This window comes from Monodon monoceros, unplaced genomic scaffold, assembly GCF_005190385.1.
Source record: "Monodon monoceros isolate NGI ecotype Baffin Bay Population unplaced genomic scaffold, NGI_Narwhal_1 Super_Scaffold_8, whole genome shotgun sequence".
Lineage (NCBI taxonomy): Eukaryota > Metazoa > Chordata > Mammalia > Artiodactyla > Monodontidae > Monodon > Monodon monoceros.
This window is the reverse complement of record NW_021703785.1, coordinates 50,029,142-50,053,890: the sequence shown is the minus strand read 5'-3', so window position 1 is coordinate 50,053,890 and position 24,749 is coordinate 50,029,142. Positions and strand designations below refer to the sequence as shown.

The 24,749-nt window shown below is 38.6% G+C and overlaps 1 protein-coding gene across 1 annotated transcript in view; it reads left to right on the top strand.

Annotated features, from left to right (window-relative positions):
- The first annotated feature begins 1,008 nt into the window (after positions 1-1,008).
- The window catches only part of SUGT1 (SGT1 homolog, MIS12 kinetochore complex assembly cochaperone), a 43,641-nt gene continuing 19,900 nt past the window's right edge, over positions 1,009-24,749 (top strand). The window contains exons 1-10 of the mRNA XM_029210350.1: positions 1,009-1,204; positions 1,294-1,351; positions 7,787-7,877; positions 8,550-8,619; positions 9,308-9,378; positions 10,475-10,528; positions 10,910-10,926; positions 12,256-12,290; positions 13,934-14,030; positions 14,827-14,934. Of these exons, the coding sequence (XP_029066183.1) occupies positions 1,143-1,204; positions 1,294-1,351; positions 7,787-7,877; positions 8,550-8,619; positions 9,308-9,378; positions 10,475-10,528; positions 10,910-10,926; positions 12,256-12,290; positions 13,934-14,030; positions 14,827-14,934 (663 nt within the window). The 5' untranslated portion in view covers positions 1,009-1,142. The remainder of the gene's footprint in view (positions 1,205-1,293; positions 1,352-7,786; positions 7,878-8,549; positions 8,620-9,307; positions 9,379-10,474; positions 10,529-10,909; positions 10,927-12,255; positions 12,291-13,933; positions 14,031-14,826; positions 14,935-24,749) is intronic.

Genomic DNA, 24,749 nt, shown 5'->3' with positions numbered 1-24,749 from the left:
TTGAGGATTCCATCCGTATACCTTATATTCGGCTGCGTCGCTTGTTGCTATCACATCACTGACTATTGCCCTTCTTTGGTTTTAGCACTTTGAACAAAACTGGCTTTAAGTTCTGGAAGGCGTTAACATCACTGAATCCCAGGACTTAGTTTAGATTCTGGATGTGGCAGACACTCGAGTTCAGTTACTTGTTTACCTCTACTAAGAGCCGCTCACTCCCACTCCTTCCTGCTCTGCCCCCCCCCCCCCCCCCCCCCCTCCCGTGGAACTTGCTGGAAGTTTCTTCTATCTGAATTGCACGGGTCAAAGGGCGGTGACGGAAGGCCTGACCAAAGAGGTGGAAAGTAAAGCAGCACTGAGACAAATTCAGGCCACCTTTCTCCCTTCAGTGCCTTCGGATGGTACACGTTTTTCTTCTGTCTGGGAAGCCAAGTAGGAAGAAAGCCTGGGCCTGTGTCGTTCTGGGGAAAGGAACAGTCCACCCGCTCCGGAACCAAAAGGTTTCCTCCAGTCCAGCCTCTGCAAGGGCGGAGCGACTTCCGGCGAGTCCGAGTCGTTTAGGGTTCCCAGCGCCAAGATCCCGGCATCGACGCGCCATCCGGAACTCGCTCCCGGAAAAGAACACGTAGCCGAGAACGTCACGGGTCACAAAAAGCTTAGCTGCCTCCGGGAGCCATGATGAGAGCTGCAGAGAAAAGGGAGCTCGATGTGCCTTGTGTTATTATTACTAACAGACATACAAACGACCCCAAACGCTACACGTTCCTGAGCGATAACAGTACGACACAAACGTCCTTTCGACCTACCACCCACTGAGGCTCTGCGGCTGTGTGGGTGCGCGCTGGCACTGGTTTACGCCGCCGCCTGCGTAACCATGGCTGCAGGGGGCGGGGCCTGACAGGCTGCTCGCCGGCCGGGGGTGGGGGCGGGGTGGGCCAGGAGAGTCGGTCCTCCAAGGTCCCAGCCCAACCCGCGCCCGCGCTTCACCTCCCCTCCCCTCGCGGCACGCTACGTGGCTGCTCATTGGCTACGTAGGACGGAAGCTCGGTTGGTGTTTCTCCAGAAGTTTCCCCCTTGGGCGGCGGCGGAGGTGGTAACCTCGGTAGGAGCAGCTCCAGCAGCGGTAACAGTAACTATTAGAGATGGCGGCGGCTGCTGCGACGGCTGCTGCGGCGGCTGCTGCGGCACCTGCAGCAGCCCAGAGGTGCGTGTTTTTCCTTCTCTTTGCTATCATTTGTATCCCCCTTCGTCTTTCTTTAGAGAGCCCTGCTGAAGTCGTTGTTTTTCTGGCAGGTTTTTCCGGAGCTTCTCTGATGCTCTGATCGACGAGGACCCCCAGGCGGCGTTGGAGGTGAGAGAGCTGGTTCACTGTGCTCTGGGGAACGCAGCCGCGTTGGGTTCCGGCCCACCCCGCCTCTTCCCAGCACTGTCTTCCTGGGGTCGGGGCTGCTGCTTTTCCTGTCTCAGCCCCGATGTTGACAGACTCCGCCTCTCCCTTCTGTGTCCCGCAGCGGCCCGGTTACGCTTCCCATCCCTAGTCCGTTCCTGCATCCTTGGAGCTGCTTAGTAAAACTTGCTCTCCATTTTGGGGGTAGAGGTAACATTCATAGTTGGTCTGAAAGGGTTTGTTTGTTTTTTAAATGGCATTTGTGACTGAGAGCAAAAAGTGAAATCTAAGGCTTGATGTTTATTCATTCGGTTTTTCGTTTGACAATCATCCTTGCCATTTCTGTGTACCAGGTTTGTGCTGAGTGCGTGTATGAACTCACACTATTGGAACAGAAACCTTTTCCCGTGTGTGCCCGAAAATTTCTAGATGTCCAGTCACTGTTCATTATCCACTCATTTGTTTATTCCTCAAAACAATTTCTTGGGGGCAGCTGTGTGGAAGGCACTGTCTGCTCTGGATTAAAGTCTTATTTATGTATTTGACTGACTTGGAAGGCATTTTGTGTTTGTGTTAAGTGAAAAACTATAACGCTGTGAAGGAAAGCAAAAGAGCAAGAGCTAAATAATAATTTGAAGTAATAAAGAGAGCCCAAACTAAGAATACATGATGTAGTGGGTCACAAAATTTAGCCAGGGGTTTCTTGCTTTGAAGCATAAAAAAGAGGAAACTTTGTTTTGCTCTTATGGCTTAACATATGTAAGGTTAGGAATTTGAGGCAAGAGAACCTTTTTCCTAGCTATGACTTCTAAAAGAAATTTGTTCCGTGGTTAGTAGAGGAGTCATGACATTTGAGAAGAGGCATGAGGGAGTGAGCTTGGAAGCTCTGGGGAAAGATTATTTCAGGCAGGAAGAGGAGTCAGTGTCAGGATGCTGAGGTAGGAATGAAGTCTGCTGTGCAAGGAGCAGCAAGAAGGCCCATTTGGTTAGAATGGGATGAAAGTGGAGTAAGAAATGAGGTGGGGAGGAAACCAGGGCGTGGGTCCTTTGGGGCCTTTTAGGTTGCATTATGCTTTTGGGCCTGGGATACAAACACCTTCAAATAAAGTGGTTAATTACTCGGTAGTGCTGTGATGTTTCCTAGTGATGCTTTTGGGATCACTATTAGAGTAATGTTACCAGAGGCACTGAGAGTTTTTCTCCATAATTCCTTATGTCAGCTAGATAGCTGTTAATTTTCAGAATCTACCTTTGTTATGGTCCCCTTAGGCCCCATGCCTCCTTTGGAAATCTAGTTTATATAATAGTTGCTATTAAAGGATATTAATGTAATGAATTCTTTGTCACGTTACATCTCAGTTACTTTTAAAATTATTTATTGAAGTGGAATATCTAACACAAATATTAAGTCTGTACTAATGAACTTGAAGTTTTACATGTATGTATACCACCCAGATCAAGATATAGAATACTTCCATTCTCAAGGCTTTCTCATGTTTTTCCCCAGCCAATAATTCCTCTTACCCACCTGTTCTGTACTCTGTCACCATCAGTTAGTTTTTCTTGGACTTCATATAAAAAGTATCATACACTAGGTATTCAGCTGAGTGTAGATACTCTGTCTTGCTTTAATCATTATGGGAGATACATCCATAAGTTGTTTGCTTTTCACTGCTGTGTAGTATTCCACTGTATTAATATAGCACAGTTTATTCTAACAGTGAACATTTGGGATATTTCCAGTTGTTAGCTAGTATGAATAAAACCACTGAATTTTCTTGTACATGTATTTTGGTGAACACATGCAGTCCTTTCTTTTGGGAGTGCATTTGTTTTTTTCTTTCTAGGAGTGAAATTGGATAGTGTAGGTGTGTGATTAGCGTTAGTACATTTGTCCGTAAAGTGTGGCTCTTGGACCAGTAGCATCAGCATCACTTAGGAACTCAGAGAAATGCAAATTCTTGGACCCCACCCCAGATTTTGTTTTTTATTTTTTTTGGCTGCGCTGCAGGCATGTGGGATCTTAGTTCCCCAAACAGGGATCAAACCCGTGTCCCCTGCAGTGGAAGCACGGACTGCCAGGGAATTCTCCACCCCAGATTTTCTGAAAGTACTTATGACTCCAGTAGGCCAGTACTCCTTACCCGTGCATTTTACAGAAGAAAACAGACCAAAAGAAGTCCAAGTGATCTGTCATAGAGATGTATGCGGCCAGTTAGAGGCAGAATAGGGGCCTCAGGACACGTTTCCTGATTCTTAGTCTAGTGCTGTAGAATAGCGGCTTTCAAAAGCATGATCCCCAGACCTTCTGCAGAAGCATCACCTGGGAATTTGTTAGAAATGCAGATTCTCAGGACCTACCACAGACCTGAATCAAAAACTGGGGGTGGGGAGAATGATCATGATAAGAACCAGCTTGTGTTAAGAGAAAATGTTCTTTTTAAAACTTAAGATAACCTTCTCACAGAGATAAACAGGCAAATGTTAATTACTAAGTAATTGGTAATAATGAGTAGGGCCGGGACCTTGATGAGAAGTGAGAGTCTGTTTCCCTCTAGATTTTCCCAAGGGTTGGTTTAACAGTAGCTATTTTAAAATTAAGGTCGCTTGATATTACATCAGTTAAAATGTCACATTTTTATGTAAGACCATCAATTAAGAATAAAGAGAAAGTGTATCAAGCTGATTACATTTTTCACTCATTAAACAAACAACGTTAGTGGCAAATGCTGTACTGGGAGCCAGCGAGCTAAAGATGAAACTACTGTAGTGAGGGAGTTTGTAGTCTAGTGGAGAGAGACAGGCAAGTCAACAGATCATTAAAATACAAGTACTCCAGTGGAGTGGTGTATCAGGTACAGTAAAGAGCATAGCAGAGGCTAACTGGGGAAGTAAAAAAAACTTTGCAGAGGAAGTCTCAATTCAGTAGAGGGAGAAAACATATATGTGGATTATAAGAATCTTTTGAGGCCCAGTGTGAGTAGTGCTTAAGAGCATGGGCTCTGGAATCAGACTGCTTGGGTCCATATCCTGGTTTCAAGAAAGTTCCTGCTATCACTTTTCTGGATCAGATTTCCTGTCTGTAAAATGGGATTAACTAGGACCACTTGAAAGGGTGATTATGAGGATAAGTAATGTAAGGTACAAGGGTGAGGCCCTTGAGGTAGACATCTTATAGATTCTTCTCTAGGTTCTAGCCACGCTGGCTTGCTTTCTGCTACTCAGATGTGTCGAGCTCAGTCCTGGTGCAGGGCCTTTGGACTTGGCAGTTCTTTTGCCTAGAACATACTCTCTATTGACTACCTCTTGTTTTGCTTGGAAATGCTCATCACTCTAGATTTCTCTGAAATGTCACCTTCTCAAGGAAGATGTTTTCTCTGACGACCTTATCTGAATTGGGCCCCAATGTAAGCTTCAAGAGTGCAGGGGTTTTGTGTATCTGTTTACCACTGTGTTCTCAGCGTAGTGCTTGGGATGTAGTAGGCACTCAGGTGTGTTAAATGACTCCTACCACAATTCTTGGAACAACTGTGAGGTGCATTTACAAGGACGCTGAGGCTAAAGAGATTAACTTGCTCAAGGTTATCGAGTTTAGAAGTGACAAGTCGCAGGTTCAAGGCATCAAGGTCATCCTCTGGAGGAGTGGGTAGGATTGGGGTGTATGATATAATTGTTTGGGAGCTGACTTTGAAGTAGTTGACCACAGATAGCTTTGTTGAGGGCATAGCTGGTTAGCATAAAGTATACCAGTTCTACATGGTTATGTGATTTTTCTCCAGGGGTGCTTGCTAGTTTAGGAATGGAGAAGGCTTGATCCTCTTGTTTATCCATGATTGGGGTTTAGCTGTGACTAGAAGAAAATGGCAAGTGGAGTCAGGCTGAGATATCCAGAGCTAAAGGCCTTTAAATGTTAGGTCAGTCTGAGCAGTCTGCTTTTGCTTATAATCTTAACAACAAGTAACCTTTTTGGATAGCATTTTAAGAGAGCCTAAAGCTCTATAAAGATTTGGAAATTAATTTTCTAAGATCCAAGTCTTAAACAATTTTAATGACTTAAAAAGGAATTTTCCCCCTCTCGTTCTGTGTTATCAGGGTACTTCCTTTATCATTATCTTGTTAAAGATTTCAATGTAATTATATTTTACACTTCATGGGTTTCTTTACTTTTGTGAACTATAACACAACCCATTTTCTGTGAGAAGTACTATATCTTTGGATACGTTTTGTGTAAGCCTGATTAAATAGCACTTTGCTGCCGTGATTCAAATGTTGGCACTGAAGTCCTTGCCTTTTGAGATACCTCTTTAGTCCCTTTGTATTCTAGCAGCCAGCAGCTGTTGTCACAGAAACAGTAGAACACTGAAAACACTGCCACAAGTCAGATGTAGTTAAGACAACCACAAGTAATTATTTTAACGTCACTTTTTCTGGTATATTCCTTATTCAAAATAAATTTATTGTTGTGTTTTATTCATGACTTACAAGTTGGTGTGTTATAATGTTCAGTTTGTGTTGAGTGGTTTTTTGGTAACTTTTTTTATTGATAGCCTAATAAGTCAGTTGCTTAGTTTATTTAACTGAATGACCATAACTGGTTCTCCTTAACCAACAATTGGTTTGTGTTTTTAAAGGTCACTTGCAAGTTGGTTCAAAATTCAGAAGTTTATACCTGACTCCTAAAGAAAAGGAATATTTTATTCATCTTTGAACCTCCAGTGTCTGGCCTATGTTTATTCCATAATATGTGTTTAAAAATACTTTTTGAAAAACAAACAGAAAAACCTGACTACTGGAAAAAATAAAAATACTTTTTGAATTGATGATCCAGATATTATTATAATCTGTAACAGCCTTTTTGACCTATAATATACATTTTCTTGGTGAGGAGAGGCTGGAAATGTGGTTTTATGATATATTTGAGTAGATATGTAAGAAGCCATCAGCTGTTTTCAAAATTGTTTGAAAGCTTAGTGGAAGATGGTGTTTTTAGCTTAAGAATTTCAAAGTACTAGAAAATCTTGTATTAATACAAATGTTAGATGGTGTGTGAAAGAAACTTGGAGTAAAATTTTACCATGAGGCAATATTTAGTGGTTAAAATTTGATTTGGAGTCAGACAGACCTGGATTTGAATCCTATCTCTGGCGCAGTCACTGACTAGGAAGTGAGGGAATGGATTTTCTGTGCACATGTAGGGGAAGAGCATTCTAGTGAGAGGGAGCAGCAGGTTCAGGGTCCTGAGATGTTCGAAGAACAGCAAGGAGGCCATTGTGGCTAGAATGGTGGCGCAAGGAGAAGAGTTTTAAGAGGTGAGATGAGAGGGAGAGCAGAAGGTTATATCAAGGAGGGCCTTGCAGATCATTGGAAGGACTTGGGCTTTTGCTGTGAGTCAGCTGGAAAGATGTTGGAAAGTTTTGAGCAGAGACATAGTAACAAGATCTGATTTTCATTACTGCTTGGATCAGGGTGATAGGGGTTAAGATAGTAAAAAGTGGTTTAGATCTTAGGTATGTTGGGTTTTAGGTTTACGATTACCAAGTATAGTATACATTGCTTTGTGAGAATCACACTGCGAGGTTCAAGCAAAGCCACATGTGTGGCTATTGAAGTAATTTTGCCTGTTAAGAAAACTACCAAGTCCCTAGGGTGTGTGGGCAATGGGTAGAGAATCAAAGCCTTCCTGTTTGCCTGCATTTGTCCTTGGCTTCACTGATCGTGCTCTCTCTTCTTGCATCAATATTGTTCCAGCTACCACTTATGAACTGTGACTGACCAGACTGGCAGAGTTTTAATCGCTCTGTTAATTCTTGATCAACTGATAGTAGCTATCTATGAGATATTGTATCTGGGCTTTTGACAGAATGCTGTAATTTCTTAGGCCATTGATAAGAGGATAGGAGAGGGCCAGGTAAACTTGATTATGTATTTATTGGTTCCATTAACCTCTCTGAGCTCTAGGTTGAACTTCCATTTTAAAAATTTTTTTTATTTTTGTTTTTATTGGACAGCTTCACATTTTCTAGGCATCTCAAACTCTACATGATCTTTGAATCTTCTCCAAATTAGAAGGAGAAAATCAGTGGTGGTCAATGTATATGAACTAAACTCTCCAGAATAAATGAGGTGATAATAATTACCATTTATTGAGTTCTGCTGTAGGCCAGGAACTGCTAAGTGCTTTAGGTAGATATTACATTCAGTTGTGGTCTTTTGAGGGGAGAAGGGAGGAGAAAGGGGGATATTGATCCTCTTGGAAAGAAAAGCTCCAAGCTTGTTTCCCTGTTACCTTTCCTCCAAATACTTTATGATAATAGGTTATTTGATTAAAAATCGTGTTTAATTAGAATTCGATGGCTTTTAAAAAACATTTACTGACACTCAACGTGTTTGTATTTGTAGGAGCTGACTGAGGCTCTGGAGCAGAAACCAGATGATGCACAGTATTACTGTCAAAGAGCTTATTGTCACATTCTTCTTGGGAATTACCGTGGTAACTTTTCTTACAAAGTATATTGACTCTATAAGTTACTTACAAATTTTGCCCAAGATACAATGAATCAAATAAAATAAAGGTTATCTTCCAGGATTTTTAACTTGGTCTTTCATACAAGGTAAAGTAGCCAAAATGTGACAAACATGTTGAGCATCACCCATTTAAATTTTATGGTTGTCCGTTCTTTCTTCAGTGGGTGTAGAATTTGTACAGATTTCATTCATGGTTACTGGATATGCTAACAAAGAATAACATCAAATTTACTATTTTACAAAGTATTTAAATGAATTCCCTTGTTTTATTTTTTATAAAAAGAATGTATTTCTATATTCTGTAATTTTAATTATCTGGATAGATAATCTGAGTAGGGAGAAATTAAATACCTTGAGTCAGATTACATAAATGATGTTAATGAGAAAATTAGATGAACTTTGTGATACAGAGCTTTATTCATTGCCTGAAGCGCTTTAAGAAGGAAGCTCAATATTAGGTCATTAGGAAGGTATGAGGGTAATTTTATTTTGGATTAACTTTTCCTAATTTAAAATCATTTGTCCATTCCACCAGCTTGAAAACTTAAAAATCAGAGGCTAATTCAAATTTTGTGTGTAGTATTTGTTAGGATCCATAAGTAACTGACTAAAAAACCCATTTTTTTTTCATATGCAGATGCTGTTGCTGATGCAAAGAAATCTCTTGAACTTAATCCAAATAGTTCCATTGCTCTGCTGAGAAAGGGGTATGCAGTAACTACTCTTCTTGCTGGGTCTGGACTATAGTTTCTTGAATGAATTAATTGTAAGCTTTATGTAAATAGTAAATTCTGTATTTATACATTTTATAGCTGAGATAGGATTCAATTTTAGGTATATTTTATACTTTTATTGTAGTATAGTTAGTGTATATATATATATATAGTTTAAAATAGTGATGGTTGAAGGCAAAGTCTAGATGAAACTCTTGGATTTCACATCCCCTTTTTGCTTCATCATTTGGGATTTACTGTATTTAATTGACCAGAGAACATCTGTTCCTCACCCAAGCTGGACAGGCTACATTTAATGAAGACTCTGTTATCTGTGTACTTTATATCCCAGTTTGTTTCTGTTGATAAGTGTGACTTTATTCTTTAAGAATCAGAAACGTCTTTAATTCCTTAATATAACTATATTTTGGAATAAGCAAGTATATACAATTAAAATCAAGAAATTCCTTCTGAAATGAGTTCCAAAATTGGATTCTAATGGGAATTATACTAGATATTATAGTAGAGTATTTTAGGAAATCTCTTGGCTGGCTTATTAACATATACTTAAATTCTTTCTTTTAATAGTAGGGAAAATAGTTTCTTTTTTTTTATTATTTAGAAAGAAGGCTGTTTTTCATGATCTCATGTGTGTGTATTTGTTTTTAATATTCTCATGCAGGATATGTGAATACCATGAAAAAAACTATGCTGCTGCTCTAGAAGCTTTTACAGAAGGACAGAAATTAGATAGTAAGTATTAGAATTATATGTTAGTACACTAATCCATTATACCTATGTGTCTTAAATACCATAGCTGAATTTTGTTAGTGTAATCTCAAGTTAATTATAGAAACCCAGCTTTTTTCTCTTCTCGATGACATTTCGTGTTGATTGCAGAATTTGAATTTACTTAAAAATTGATTAAATTGGCCTTTCTTTAGCACTTAAATCACAGATAAACTACCATCAGAAGCAGAAAACTATATAAACACTTAGTGTGCTCCCAAGTACTTAGTCTGGCTTTATTTTTTTTCTAATGGATAAGTGAAAGTATAATTTGCTCTCACATTCAGAAGTCTATTTAAGTTATTATCCAGATGGCTGAGATAATGAAATCTTACAATGAAAATTTTTATTGAGAAATGAAGTGTTAAGTTTGGGGTAAAGTATGATAGGGTATTGAAGAAACATGGAGGTTTGAGAGCATTGTGAGTTTCTAATATCACCTTTTTGAGAGAAATAGATGAAAATTATCACAGCAGTATAGATATCTGTGCATAATATATAGAAATTGTAAAAGCCAAGTATCGAAAACTCTGCAGAGTACAAAAAGGTTGTAAGTAATCTCATAGATAGTTACAGTACATAATCCTAATTGTGTACTATCATTTTATCTTCATCTTATGATAGAGTGTTATCACAATTCTCTAAAGCAGTAGCTCCTAACTGGGAATGGTTTTGCCCCATAGGGGACATGGAGCAGGCTTCAGTAGTTGTGGCTCGCGGGCTCTAGAGCACAGGCTCAGTAGTTGTGGTGCACGGGCTTAGTTGCTCCGTGGCATGTGGGATCTTCCTGGACCAGGGATCGAACCCGTGTCCCCTGCATTGGCAGGCAGATAAAATTGATTTTTTAAAAATCAGAATTCTTCAGGATGAACAAGTAACTAATAGGTTTAATATTAGGATAGCTATAAACTCTGTTAGGACAGATATTTTTGTCTGATTCACTGTTGCATCCACAGTGCCTAGAATAGTGTTTGGAACATAGGTATTCAGTAATTATTTGTTGAATGAATATGTGAGGTTGTGCGGATGAGTGATGTTACAGCCAGTTTGTTCTTTCTAGGTACAGATGCTGATTTCATTGTCTGGATTAAAAGGTGTCAAGAAGCTCAGAATGGTAAGTGTGCAGGTTTCCCGTGGTCTTTCCGTTTAAAAAGAAGTAAATGTTTGACATTTGTTTGTTTTGAACTTTATAACTTATAATTTAAGTAGTGGATGTTCTCTTAGGTTGGGCTTTCCCAAGGTATTTTGATTTTTTACCTCATTCGATATATTGAAAGGGAAATTTGGATGGATTTGTTTTGCAGTGGTATTACTGGTAAGAAATTACTGAGGAGTCTCAAGTGACTCCAGGATGCAGTTAAACCCCTTTCCCTTATTAGGTATGCATGGAGAATTGGTTTGCTTAATCACTGTTTGTGCCGTAGAAATCATATATGTAATTTTGCCTATACATGTACTGTTACCTGAAAATGTTTCCTTTTTATGTTTTTAATAGGATCACAGCCTGAGGTGGTAAGTCCAAAGGTTTTATCCTTTGTGTGTGTGTGTGTGTGTGTGTGTGTGTTTTATTTTTGGCTGTGTTGGGTCTTCGTTTCTGTGCGAGGGCTTTCTCCAGTTGCGGCGAGCGGGGGCCACTTCATCACGGTGCACAGGCCTCTCGCTGTCGCGGCCTCTCGCATTGTGGAGCACAGGCTTCAGACGCGCAGGCTGAGTAGTTGTGGCTCACGGGCCCAGCCGCTCCGCGGCATGTGGGATCTTCCTGGACCGGGGCACGAACCCGTGTCCCCTGCATTTGCAGGCGGACTCTCAACCACTGTGCCACCAGGGAAGCCCCTATCCTTTGTGTTTTTACTTAATTATATTATTACTAAGTATATCTGAGGCTGGACTCGGAATGAGCTTTCTGTCAGTTACATATCTCTGTAGGGCAGTTTTACTAATTTTCTTCCTCCAAACGCTGTCTCTTCCCTTCTTACTTAGGGACAACTTGGAGGCCACCATTGACCCAGGACAAGTTCTTTAGATTTACAGTCTGAACTGGCACACGTAGTTTAGAAAAGTTTGGATTGGTTAAGAGTCACTTTGTTTCTCAGTGGTCAGTGTAGAATGTTTGTAGCAGAGAGGCCAGCCATAAATGGTGTAAGACAATATCAGGAAGGCACCAAGGATATAGTGCTTCATATGTTTTTCCAGAGCAGTTTGATGCCATTGTTAAGCCTGAAGGTTATACTATAGTCTTAAAAATGTTTTTTTAAATGTTATTGTTATTTTCAGCTTAGAGAGTTACTGAATCTTGGAACTGGACATTTTATATGTAACCTTTTCCAAACTTAATCTTCAGAAATTTTTCTGTTTTTTATCCTTCTTTTAATTTAGAAGAAAAACGGTTTTTTGTAACTGAAACTCATAAAATTTTAAAAATGCTGAGTAACAGGGAGATCAGCTCGGTGCTTTGTGACCACCTAGAGTGGTGGGATAGGGAGGGTGGGAGGGAGGGAGACGCAAGAGGGAAGAGATATGGGGACATATGTATATGTATAACTGATTCACTTTGTTATAAAGCAGAAGCTAACATCATTGTAAAGCAATTATACTCCAATAAAGATGTTAAAAAAAATAAAATTAAAAAACAACAACTGAGTATTCTAATTCCTGTGAAGATGAGTATTATTTAACAGTTATGGATACCATGCTCTGTAAGAAGTTTTCATGTAGTTATTCCATATCAAAGTATTCCATATCAAACTATAACACTGGGTAAATTAATAATACATGCATTTTTAATATGCAGTTACTAAACTAACTTGTAAAAATCTTTCTCTTTGAACTTGTCAAAATCAGTCTGCATCCCAGAGGACTTATCAGTCAAAAATCAAGTAAGTGTTTGTTTTTCATGATGCGCGATAAGTATGCCTAAAGGGAAAAAACCCTGTTGTTTAATAGTAAGCAAGTCCTTACCTGTGATGTAAGTATTTCTTAGTTTATAAAAGAAATCATATTAAAGCCTTGAAAAACTAATTGTAAGACTGTTAACTGATTTGAATTAGTGTTTATGTTAAGGTTAAAATCAAATCAATTGCCAATTAAAACTTACTTCACCTGATTCCACATTATGTCACCTTTCCATGTATTAAAGAGAGTCTCTTCCATTTAAGTTATTGCTGTTACCTAGGTAAATAAGTTAGTAGACTTGATAGAATTGTAACTCTACCTGCCTTTTATATGTGGAGTAAATTTTTCATAGAATAATTTTGCATGAGTTGAAAGTCACTTGCTGAGGGCAGCAGTTACAATCATGAATAAGTATTTAGCAAGGATTTGAGTTATTTTTAGTTGTTCATTAGCTGTGTGTACAGCTTGTATTCTTAGTGTAACAGAAAGAAACACAAGGCATTAATCTCGAGCTTTGCATCCTAACTGAATTTCAAAGGAAAACTGTGAGTCTTTTAAAGGTCCAGTGCTTTTGACGTGAAATGGCTTGAAAATGTTAAAACAATTTACTCATGTTCTTTCTGGGGAGATACAGGATGACTCTCCAGGTACCTAGTAAACAAGGAACTTTAGTGACAGGAGCAGGGGTAGGGTACATAAACTTAATAATTGGAGCGTTTGGAGTATAAAATAATCCCACATTGATGTAATAAATATACCATGTATCAGGGTACTGTGCTTAGTCCTGGGAATGTGATAGTGGCAGGATAGATAAATAGCTCTGCTCTCATGGAGTTTATAATCCACTCTAATTTGAAAGTGATGATATATTTTTAGAGCTTTCAGTGGGAAAGATACACATAATTAGAATCTCTAGGCACACTAATCTTTCCACATACTTTGAGATTGGAGGAAGGTACTATATTTAATATTGTGCCTGGCAGAATGAGTTAAATTATTTTAATTTTAGCTCATTTGCTTCTGTTCCCTCTGCTCAGGGCTGTTTGCCCTCAGCTTCAGTAAAGAGATCCTGGAGTGCGGGGTCAGGTTGACCTGGATCCAGTGTAACACCTGCTACTGATGTGCCAGTTGCCTCACCCTTCTGAGCTTACTTTTTTTTTTATCTGTAAAATAGGGATGGAAGTGTTTACTTCTTAGTATTAGGTTGAAATGAGAGGATAAAACTGTTGGTGTATTAGAATTGTTACCTGTTAGAATAAATTTTATCTTTAAAACTAGCTGTGCATGTGGCCTCATGCTGTGTGGTGTGGCCAAAAATAACCAATTAGCTTAAGCACAACAGTATTAGAGATATGTTAGAACCTAGAAAATTATGTAAGTATTTATTAAATCCACTGGAGGGGTTTTGGACATCATCAACCTTACTTTTCTCTTCCCTTAGTACAGGTCATATGAAATTAGTTACATAAAATTGTTTCTGTGAATCAGCAGGTGCTTTGCTATTTTGTTCCTCAAGGTGGCGCTCTTGTTGTTCATCAGATTATATACAGTTTTTATCTTGACAAAACAAGCAACAACTTTAAGAAAATTTAAGTTCTCTTTTAAGTTTCCTTTTTCTTTTTTATAGGTATGACTGGTATCAAACAGAATCTCAAGTAATCATTACACTTATGATCAAGAATGTTCAGAAGAATGATGTAAATGTGGAATTTTCAGAAAAAGAGGTTATTATAGTTTTTGAATTATTTTTGGTTGAGGTTAAATACGTTTATTTGTAAATATAAATATATATTGCAGAGTAATCTATAGCAGTCTGTTAGATATATATCATTTTTTCCTGAGGTAATGTGGAAAATGCTGATGAAAATCTGAAGCATTGCTTTTCCATTTGAATCATTTTAAGTTTTGAGATGAGTATGTATACTGTAGGTTATAGCTAGGTGTGCATTGTTTTCTCTTTCTTTAGATTTGGAATTCAAAGCAGAATTTGGTTGACAAATATAAAAGACATTAGTAAGATACGTGCTTTGGTTACACATATGTGTGGTATACTTCATCAAAAAGATCCACTTAATTTTTGTGACTTATATATTTTAGAATTTACTAACCATATTAAATGAGTATAACTTTCAATAACTTGGTTTCTTAGCATTTAGTAGAAAACCTTGTGATAGATATTTAAGAGAGTTCATGGTAGAACTAGATGTTTTGCACATGAATATTTCTTTGTTACGTACTGTATTATTTTGTTCTTGTAGATTGAGTTTCCTTGAGATTTAAATGTTCAGTATGTGTTATGAAACATACTCTGTTCTGCTACTTAATTATGTATATGAGAATTCATGCGAAGGATACCAGATTTTTAAAAGATTATTTTGAGATTCTTAAGTCTGATATTCCATAGAAAGTTTTGAAAATAATCTGCAGCAGTACTGAAGTTCTGTAATTGTAGTCAGTTTAAGTACTTTACCCTTCTTTAAATAAATTTATAAAATGTACTACTAATTTTGTGATCATTAGTTGTCCGCATTGGTGAAACTTCCTTCTGGAGAGGATTATAATTTGAAGCTGAGACTTCTTCATCCTATAATACCAGAACAGAGCACATTTAAAGTACTTTCAACAAAGGTAAGATAATTGAAAAGGGTTGTCAGTGGTAATCTGTGATTGTGAGCTTATAGATCCTTCCAGCCACATATCTTTAAATTAAATACAAACAATAATTTTTGAGTAATTTTTCCACCTTCCCAAATTCTAGGAAAATGGATTGTAAAAATCTAACCTCAGAAGTGTTTATATGCTTATTAAGATAGGTATAATACTTCTCAATAAAGAGGTTTTCATAAAAGATACAGTGATCAGCATTTTTTTAAGATTTGATACTGACAGTGTCTCATGTCTTGAACTTGTCATTTTGGTCTGTTGTGATATACAAATACTTCTCTCACACTTTCTTATGCAGTTAAAAATACAGACTACTATAAAGATGAATCTGCTTTCTTGTTTTTTAGTTAAGCTGACTTTTAGGTTACTTTGTTATGAAGGATTAATGAATAATTTAAATTGCTGTTTGAGTAACCATAATTTTTAGATTCCTTTATATTTTCAAAAAGAAGTAAAAATATGCAATAGAATTAAAATTCATGGTATATATCAGCTACCAGTTAAAAGATGTAGTACGAGTAGGTAGAAGTATAATTTAGCAGGAATAATACTAAGCTGAAAATCAAAAAATCTGACTGGTTCTTTGCTTGCCCTGTTAACTTAGAGTAGTCACACATAGGACAAGATTTTCAGCATCTATAAAAATGAGAGGGATATGGACTGTGAACTCTGAAATCCTTTCATCTGTAAGATTGTATGAAGGTATATGATGAGTTAATGAGAAAGAATGATATAAATTCCATTACTACACCTTTTTTATGCATATGTCCTGCATGCAACACAGTGTGTTATTTAACTTTTGAGTTTAGTTGTGTGAATTTTCCTATCATAGAATAGAATCAGGGTTGGCCTGTGTCATGAAGAATGGTAACTGGGCCTGCAGGAAGAAGGGGACACTTGAAGAGGGTTGGAGCAGGAAGTAAAGAAGTAAAGAAGCAGTAGTTTTTGCATCTAGTTAAAAATGATCTGCTCACTTATCTATTTGAAATGTACAAAGTACAAAGCTGTTTACTTAAGAGGCAGAGATAGGAAACAGTTGCTTGGACAATAGAAAGTGAGAAAAAGGGTGACATACTGTGAAGATTTTCATCTTACTGGCCCCATCCACATTGGGTAGAATTTAATAAGAAAATATTGGGTACAATAAGCACAAAACTATAACTAGATTTGAGAGGGAGATAGGTCAGAAAATTAGGAGTTTGGCATTTTTGTACATCTTTCTATTGAGAGGTTGTTAATGCATGTTTTTTTGAAGTAATTTAAATGTAAATTGATTTGTGTGATAGATGGCAAATAACTTAAAAACCTGTGTTACTGAGCCACCTTGTATAATGGAATAGTGTGGTTGGTGAGTACACAAGTATGTGTGGCTACAATTGAGGATTTAACTAAGCAGTGTCCTGTCTTACTCTTTATTCTCCTTTGAATCTTGTGAGTGCTTATTGATTCTAACCATTCCCCAGCCCCTCTTACTGTGTTCCCAGTTTACTCTTTTTGCCCCTTGCTCCTTTCTTTAAATGCTACATAACTCCTTTCCTTTCCTGTATACTAGTTTGTTTATATGTACACATTTATTTCCCTTACTCTTTTTTTTTTTTTTTTTTTGCGGTACGCGGGCTTCTCACTGTTGTGGCCCCTCCCGTTGCGGAGCGCAGGCTCAGCGACCATGGCTCACAGGCCCAGCCGTTGCGTGGCATGTGGGATCTTCCCGGACCGGGGCACGAACCCGTGTCCCCTGCATTGGCAGGAGGACTCTCAACCACTGTGCCACCAGGGAAGCCCTATTTCCCTTACTCTTAGTAAGTCTTCTGAAGATAAGAAGGTGTCATATTTGTGTCTATGTATGTGCTTCATGTAGGGTTACCAGATACAGTATAGAATGCCCAGTTAACTCTCTGTTTTTATTTTTCTGAATTTTATTTTATTTATTTATTATTTATACAGCAGGTTCTTATCATCTGTTTTATACACATCACTGTGTATGTGTCAATCCCAATCTCCCAGTTCATCCCACCACCACCCCACCCCCGCTTTCCCCCATTGGTGTCCGCTTTCCCCCCTTGGTGTCCATACGTTTGCTCTCTACATCTGTGTCTCAATTTCTGCCTTGCAAACCAGTTCATCTGTACCATTTTTCTAGATTCCACACATATGCGTTAATATACAATATTTGTTTTTCTCTTTCTGACTTCACTCTGTATGGCAGTTTCTAGGTCCATCCACATCTCTACAAATGACCCAGTTTCGTTCCTTTTTATGGCTAGTATTCCATCGTATATATGTACCACATCTTCTTTATCCATTCATCTGTCGGTGAGCATTTAGGTTGCTTCCATGACCTGGCTGTTGTTGTAAATAGTGCTGCAGTGAACATTGGGGTGCATGTGTCTTTTCATTTTTGACGTACCACAGTTTATTTATTTATTTTTTTAAATTTATTTATTTTTTAACATCTTTATTGGAGTATAATTGCTTTATAATGTTGTGTTAGTTTCTGCTGTATAACAAAGTGAATCAGCTATAAGTATACATATATCCCCATATCCCCTCCCTCTTGCGTCTCCCTCCCACCCTCTCTATCCCACCCCTATAGGTGGTCACAGAGCACCAAGCTGATCTCACTGTGCTATGTGGCTGCTTCCCACTAGCTGTTTTACATTTGGTAGTGTATATATGTCAATGCTACTCTCTCACTTCATCCCAGCTTACCCTTACCCCTCCCCGTGTCCTCAAGTTCATTCTCTATGTCTGTGTCTTTATTTCTGTCCTGCCCCTAGGTTCTTAAGAACAATTTTTTTTTTTTAAGATTCCATATGTATGTGTTAGCCTACGGTATTTGTTTTTCTCTTTCTGACTTCACTGCGTATGACAGACTCTAGGTCCATCCATCTCACTACAAATAACTCAATTTCGTTTCTTTTTATGGCTGAGTAATATTCCAGTGTACATATGTGCCACATCTTTTTTATCCATTCATTTGTTGATGGACACTTAGGTTGCCATGTCCTGGCTATTGTAAATAGTGCTGCAGTGAACATTGTGGTACATATGTCTTTTTGAATTATGGTTTTCTCAGGGTATATGCCCAGTAGTGGGATTGCTGGCTCGTATGGTAGTTCTGTTTTTAGTTTCTTAAGGAAACTCCGTAGTGGCTGTATCAATTTATATTCCCACCAGCAGTGCAAGAGGGTTCCCTTTTCTCCACACCCTCTCTAGCATTTGTTGTTTGTAGATTTTCTGATGATGCCCATTCATTCTGACCAGTGTGAAGTGATACTTCATTGTAGTTTTGATTTGCATTTCTCTATTAATTAGTGATGTTGAGCATCTTTTCATGTGCCTCTTGGCCATCTGTATGTCTGTATGTCTTCTTTGGAGAAATGTCTATTTAGGTCTTTTGCCCTTTTTTTTCAATATATAAATTTAATTTAATTTATTTATTTTTGGCTGCATTGGGTCTTTGTTGCTGCGTGCAGGCTTTTTCTGGTTGTGGCGAGGGGGGGCTACTTTTCGTTGCAGTGCGTGCACTTCTCGTTGTGGTGGCTTCTCTAGTTGCGGAGCATGGGCTCTAGGCGCACAGGCTTCAGTAGTTGTGCGGCACATAGGCTTAGTTGCTCTGTGGCATGTGGGATCTTCCCAGACCAGGGCTGGAAGCCACGTCCCCTGCATTGGCAGGCGGATTCTTAATCACTGCACCAGCAGGGAAGCCCTTCTGCCCATTTTTTGAGTGGGTTTGTTTTTTTAATATTGAGCTCATGAGCTGTTTATATATTGTAGAGATTAATCCTTTGTCCGTTGATTTGTTTGCAAATATATTCTCTCATTCTGAGGGTTGTCTTTTGGTCTTATTTATGGTTTCATTTGCTGTGCAAAAGCTTTGAAGTTTCGTTAGGTCCCATTTGTTTATTTTGTTTTTATTTCCATTACTCCAGGATGTGGGTCAAAAAAGATCTTGCTGTGATTTATGTGAAAGAGTGTTTTTCCTATGTTTTCCTCTAAGAGTTTTATAGTGTCTGGTCTTACATTTAGGTCTTTAATCTATTTTGAGTTTATTTTTGTGTATGGTGTTAGGGAATGTTCTAATTTCATTCTTGTACATGTAGCTGTCCAGTTTTCCCAGCACCACTTATTGAAGAGACTGTCTTTTCTCCATTGTATATCCTTGCCTCCTTTGTCATAGATTAGTTGACCATAGGTGTGTGGGTTTATCTCTGGGCTTTCTTTCCTGTTCCATTGATCTATATTTCTGTTTCTGTGCCACTACCATATTGTCTTGATTACTGTAGCTTTGTAGTATAGTCTGAAGTCAGGAAGCCTGATTACTCCAGCTCTTTTTTTTTCCATCAAGATTGCTTTGGCTATTTGGGGTCTTTTGTGTCTCCATACAAATTTTAAGATTTTTTGCTCTAGTTCTGTAAAAACTGCCATTGCTAATTTGATAGAGATTGCATTGAATCCATAGATTGCTTTGGGTAGTATAGTCATTTTCACAATATTGATTCTTCCAATCCAAGAACATGGTATATCTCTCGATCTGTTTTTGTCATCTTTGATTTCTTTCATCAGTGTCTTATAGTTTTCTCAGTATGGTCTTTTACCTCCTTAGGTAGGTTTATTCCTAGGTATTTTACTCTATTTTGTGGCAATGGTGAATGGGATTGTTTCCTTAATTTCTTTCTGATCTTTCGTTGTTAGTGTATAGGAATGCAAGAGATTTCTGTGCATTAATTTTGTATCCTGCTACTTTACCAAATTCATTGATTAGCTCTAGTAGTTTTCTGGTGGCATCTTTAGGATTCTCTATGTATAGTATCGTGTAATTTGCAAACACTGACAGTTTTACTTTTTCTTTTCTGATTTGTATTCCTTTTATTTCTTTTTCTTCTCTGATTGCCGTGGCTAGGACTTCCAAAACTATGTTGAGTAATAGTGGCAAGAGGGAACATCCTTGCCTTGTTCCTGATCTTAGAGCAAATGCTTTCAGTTTTTCACCATTGAGAATGATGTTTGCTGTGTGTTTGTCATATATGGCCTTTATTATGTTGAGGTAGGTTCCCTCTATGCCCACTTGCGGGAGAGTTTTTATCATAAATGGGTGTTGAATTTTGTCAGAAGCTTTTTCTGCATCTATTGAGATGATCATGTGGTTTTCATTCTTCAGTTTGTTAATATGGTGTATTAATTTGCCTATACTGAAGAACCCTTGCATCTGTGGCATAAGTCCCACTTGATCATGGTCTATGATCCTTTAAATGTGTTGTTAGATTCTGTTTGCTAGTATTTTGCTGAGGATTTTTGCATTTATATTTATCACTGGTACTGGTCTGAAATTTTCTTGTTTTGTAGTATCTCTGTCTGGTTTTGGTATCAGGGTGATGGTGGCCTCAAAGAATGAGTTTGGGAGTGTTCCTTCCTCTGCAACTTTTTGGAAGAGTGTGAGAAGGATGGGTGTTAGCTCTTCTCTAAATGTTTGATAGAATTCACCTGTGAAGCCATCTGGTCCTGGACTTCTGTTTATTGGAAGATTTTTAATCACAGTTTCAATTTCATTACTTGTGATTGGTCTGTTCATATTTTCTATTTCTTCCTGGTTCAGTCTTGGAAAGTTATACCTTTCTAAGAATTTGTCCATTTCTTCCAAGTTGTCTACTTTATTGACAGAGTTGCTTGTAGTAGTCTCTTATGATGCTTTGTATTTCTGTGATGTCCATTGTAACAACTTTTTCATTTCTAATTTTTATTGATTTGAGTCCTCTCCCTCTTTTTCTTGATGAGTCTGGCTAAAGGTTTCTCAATTTTGTTTATCTCCTCAAAGAACCAGCTTTTAGTATTATTGATCTTTACTGTTGTTTTCTTTGTTTCTATTTCATTTATTTCTGCTCTGATCTTTATGATTTTTTGCTTCTACCAACTTTGGGTTTTGTTTGTTCTTCTTTCTCTAGTTCCTTTAGGTGTAAGTTTAGATTGTTTATTTGAGATTTTTCTTGTTTCTGGAGGTAGGATTGTACTGCTATAAACGTCCCTCTTAGAATTGCTTTTGCCACATCCCATGTGTTTGTGTTTTTTACCTTTTTTCCCCTGTAATTGATTTCAAATCTCATAGCATCGTGGTCAGAAAAGATGCTTGATATGATTTCAGTTTTCTTAAATTTACCGAGGCTTGATTTGTGACCCAGGATGTGGTCCATCCTGGAGAATGTTCCATGCACACTTGAGAAGAAAGTGTAATCTTCTGTTCTCGGATGCAGTGTCCTATAAACATCAATTAAATCTGTCTGGCCTGTTGTGTCACTTAAAGCTTTTGTTTCCTTATTAATTTTCTGTGTGGATTATCTGTCCATTGGTGTAAGTGAGATGTTAAGTTCCCCCACTAGTATTGTCTTACTGTCAATTTTCTGTTTTATAGCTGTTAGCATTTGTCTTATGTATTGAGTTGCTCCTTTGTTGGGTACACATATATTTGTAATTGTTATATCTTCTTTTTGGATTAATCCCTTAATCATTAGGTAGTGTCCTTTCTTGTCTCTTGTAACATTCTTTATTTTAAAGTCTATTTTATCTGATATGAGTATTGCTGCTCCAGCTTTCTTTTGATTTCCATTTGCATGGAATATCTATTTCCATCCTTTCACTTTCAGTCTGTATGTGTCCCTAGGTCTGAAGTGGATCTCTTTTAGACAGCATGTATGTGGGTCTTGTGTTTGTATCCTTTCAGCAGACCTGTGTCTTTTGGTTGGAGAATTTAATCCATTCACGTTGAAGGTAATTATCGATATGTATGTTCCTGTTACCATGTTTTTAATTGCTTTCAGTTTGTTTTTGTAGGTTATTTTCTTCTCTTGTGTTTCCCACTTAGAGAAGTTCCTTTAGCATTTGTTGTAGAGCTGGTTTGGTGGTGCTGGATTCTCTTAGCTTCTCCTTGTCTGTAAAGCTTTTGATTTCTCTGTCAAATCTGAATGAGATCCTTTCTGGGTAGAGTAATCTTGGTTGTAGGTTCTTCCCTTTCATCACTTTAAATATATTGTTCCACTTCCTTCTGGCTTGTAGATTTTCTGCTGAGAAATCAGGTGTTAACGTTATGGGAGCTCCCTTGTATTGGTCGTTTTTCCCTTGTTGCTTTTAATAATTTTTCTTTGTCTTTAATTTTTGTCATTTTGACTACTATATGTCTCAACCTGTTTCTCCTTGGGTTTATCCTGCCTGGGACTCTCTGAGCTTCCTGGACTTGGGTGGCTATTTCCTTTCCTATGTTAGGGAAGTTTTCAACTATAATCTCTTCAAATATTTTCTTGGGTCCTTTCTCTCTCTCTTCTCCTTCTGAGACCCCTATAATGTCAATGTTGGTGCATTTAATGTTGTCCCAGAGGTCTCTTAGGCTGTCTTCATTTCTTTTCATTCTTTTTTCTTTATTCTGTTCAGCAGCAGTGAATTCCACCATTCTGTCTTCCAGGTCACTTATCCGTTCTTCTGCCTCAGTTATTCTGCTATCGGTTCCTTCTAGTGTATTTTTCATTTCAGTTATTGTATTGTTCGTCTCTGTTTGTGTGTTCTTTAATTCTTCTAGGTGTTTGTTCTTTAACTCTTTGGGGTCTTCGTTAAACATTTCTTGCATCTTCTCAATTTTTGCCTCCATTCTTTTTCCGAGGTCCTGGATCATCTTCACTATCATGATTCTGACTTCTTTTTCTGGAAGGTTGCCTATCTCCACTTCATTTGTTTTTCTGGGGTTTTATTTTGTTCCTTCATCTGGTACATAGTCCTCTGCCTGTTTATTTTGTCTGTCTTTCTGTGATTATGGTTTTCATTCCACAGGCTGCAGGATTGTAGTTCTTTTTGCTTCTGCTGTCTGCCCTGTGGTGGATGAGGCTATCTAAGAGGCTTTTGCAAGCTTCCTGATGGGAGGGACTGGCGGTGGGTAGAGCTGGGTGTTACTTTGGTGGGCAGAGCTCAGTAAAACTTTAATCCACTTGTCTGCTGATGGGTGGAGCTGGGTTCCTCCCTGTTGGTTGTTTGACCTGAGGTGACCCAGCACTGGAGCATACCTGGCTCTTTGGTGGAGCTAATGGCAGACTCCAGGAGGGTTCACCAAGGAGTACTTCCCAGAACTTCTGCTGTGAGTGTCCTTGTCCCTGTGGTAGCCACGTCTTCCCCCTGCTTCTGCCGGAGTCCCTGCAATACTAGCAGGTAGGTCTGGTTCAGTCTCCTATGGGGTCACTGCTCCTTCCACCTGGGTCTTGGTGGGCACACTACTTTGTGTGTGCCCTCCAAGAGTGGAGTCTGTGTTTCCCCCAGTCCTGTCAAAGTCCTGCAATCAATTCCCACTAACCTTCAAAGTCTGATTCTCTAGGAATTCCTCCTCCCGTTGCTGGACCTCCAGGTTGGGAAGCCTGACATGGGGCTCAGAACCTTCACTCCAGTGGGTGGACTTCCATGGTATAAGTGTTCTCCAGTTTGTGAGTCACCCACCCAGTGGTTATGGGATTTGATTTTATTATGATTGTGCCCCTCCTACCATCTCATTGTGGCTTCTCCTTTGTCTTTGGATGTGGGGTGTCTTTTTTGCTGAGTTCCAGTGTCTTCCTGTCGATGACTGTTCAGCAGTTAGTTGTGATTATGGTGTTCTTGCAAGAGGAATTCGCAAGACACAATTCTTGTCTTTTTTTTTTCTTTTCCTTTGTGCTTCCTCTAGTTTCACTTGTTCACAGGGTGCTTCATGCACAGGCCTCACACCTGGCACTTCACATCAGTGACTATTGAGAAATGGCTGATCTGACATCTCAGCTTGGCAGGCTGGCAAACTGAATAATTTTTAAATATAAGTATGTTTCATTTGCTAAATTTGGCATCCTTAGCCATATGGCACTGTGTGTAGTGAGTGAGTGGTCAGTAATTGTTCAGAGAATGAATTTATATTGGATTCTGATGTTGGCCTTATGAAGTTGGCAGGGTGTAGTAAGTATTTTCCTTCTTAGTTTTACAGGTGAAAAGAAATTGAGGTTCATGGACTTAAAATGCCTTCCCCAAGTTCACAAGTTACTAAATTGTTCAGTGTGGCCCAGGAAAAATACTTATCCTTCTGTAAAGCAGTTGCTTCTTTTCATAGGTTTTTCTGTCTGGACTAAAGAATTTATATTTGTAGGATATATTCGGGAGGATGATTATTTTTATTGTCCTAACCCGAAGTAATATATATTACTTTGTTAAACTACCAGTTTTTAAGCTGTGTTTTATGGGAAACAAATGGGAAGAATTGTACTTAATTATATCTTAATGGAAATGATGAAATTTTTGAATCTTTTTTATGCAGCAGAGGGAGACAATGTTAAAATACTGAAAATCTTTCTCTGGGTTACTGAGTCTTGTTTAGTGATGACACTAAAAGGGAAAAATAGTAATTTGCTTTTCGTACGTTTGCAGGCGTCTTGAATCATTTATGTGGTTGGATAAAAGGGTGCATTTTGCTTGGGAAAATATTCCTGAAATTAGAGATTCTGTAAAATCTATGGTTTAAAAGGGCTATTTCTTTGCCTTTTGAGAATCCTGTTTTCTTTCTCACCTTCAAATATGCATGTTGCGGGCTTCCCTGGTGGTGCAGTGGTTGAGAGTCCGCCTGCCGATGCAGGGGACACGGGTTCGTGCCCCAGTCCGGGAGGATCCCACATGCCGCGGAGTGGCTGGGCCCGTGAGCCATGGCCGCTGGGCCTGCGCGTCCGGAGCCTGTGCTCCGCAACAGGAGAGGCCACAACAGTGAGAGGCCTGCGTACCGCAAAAAAAAAAAA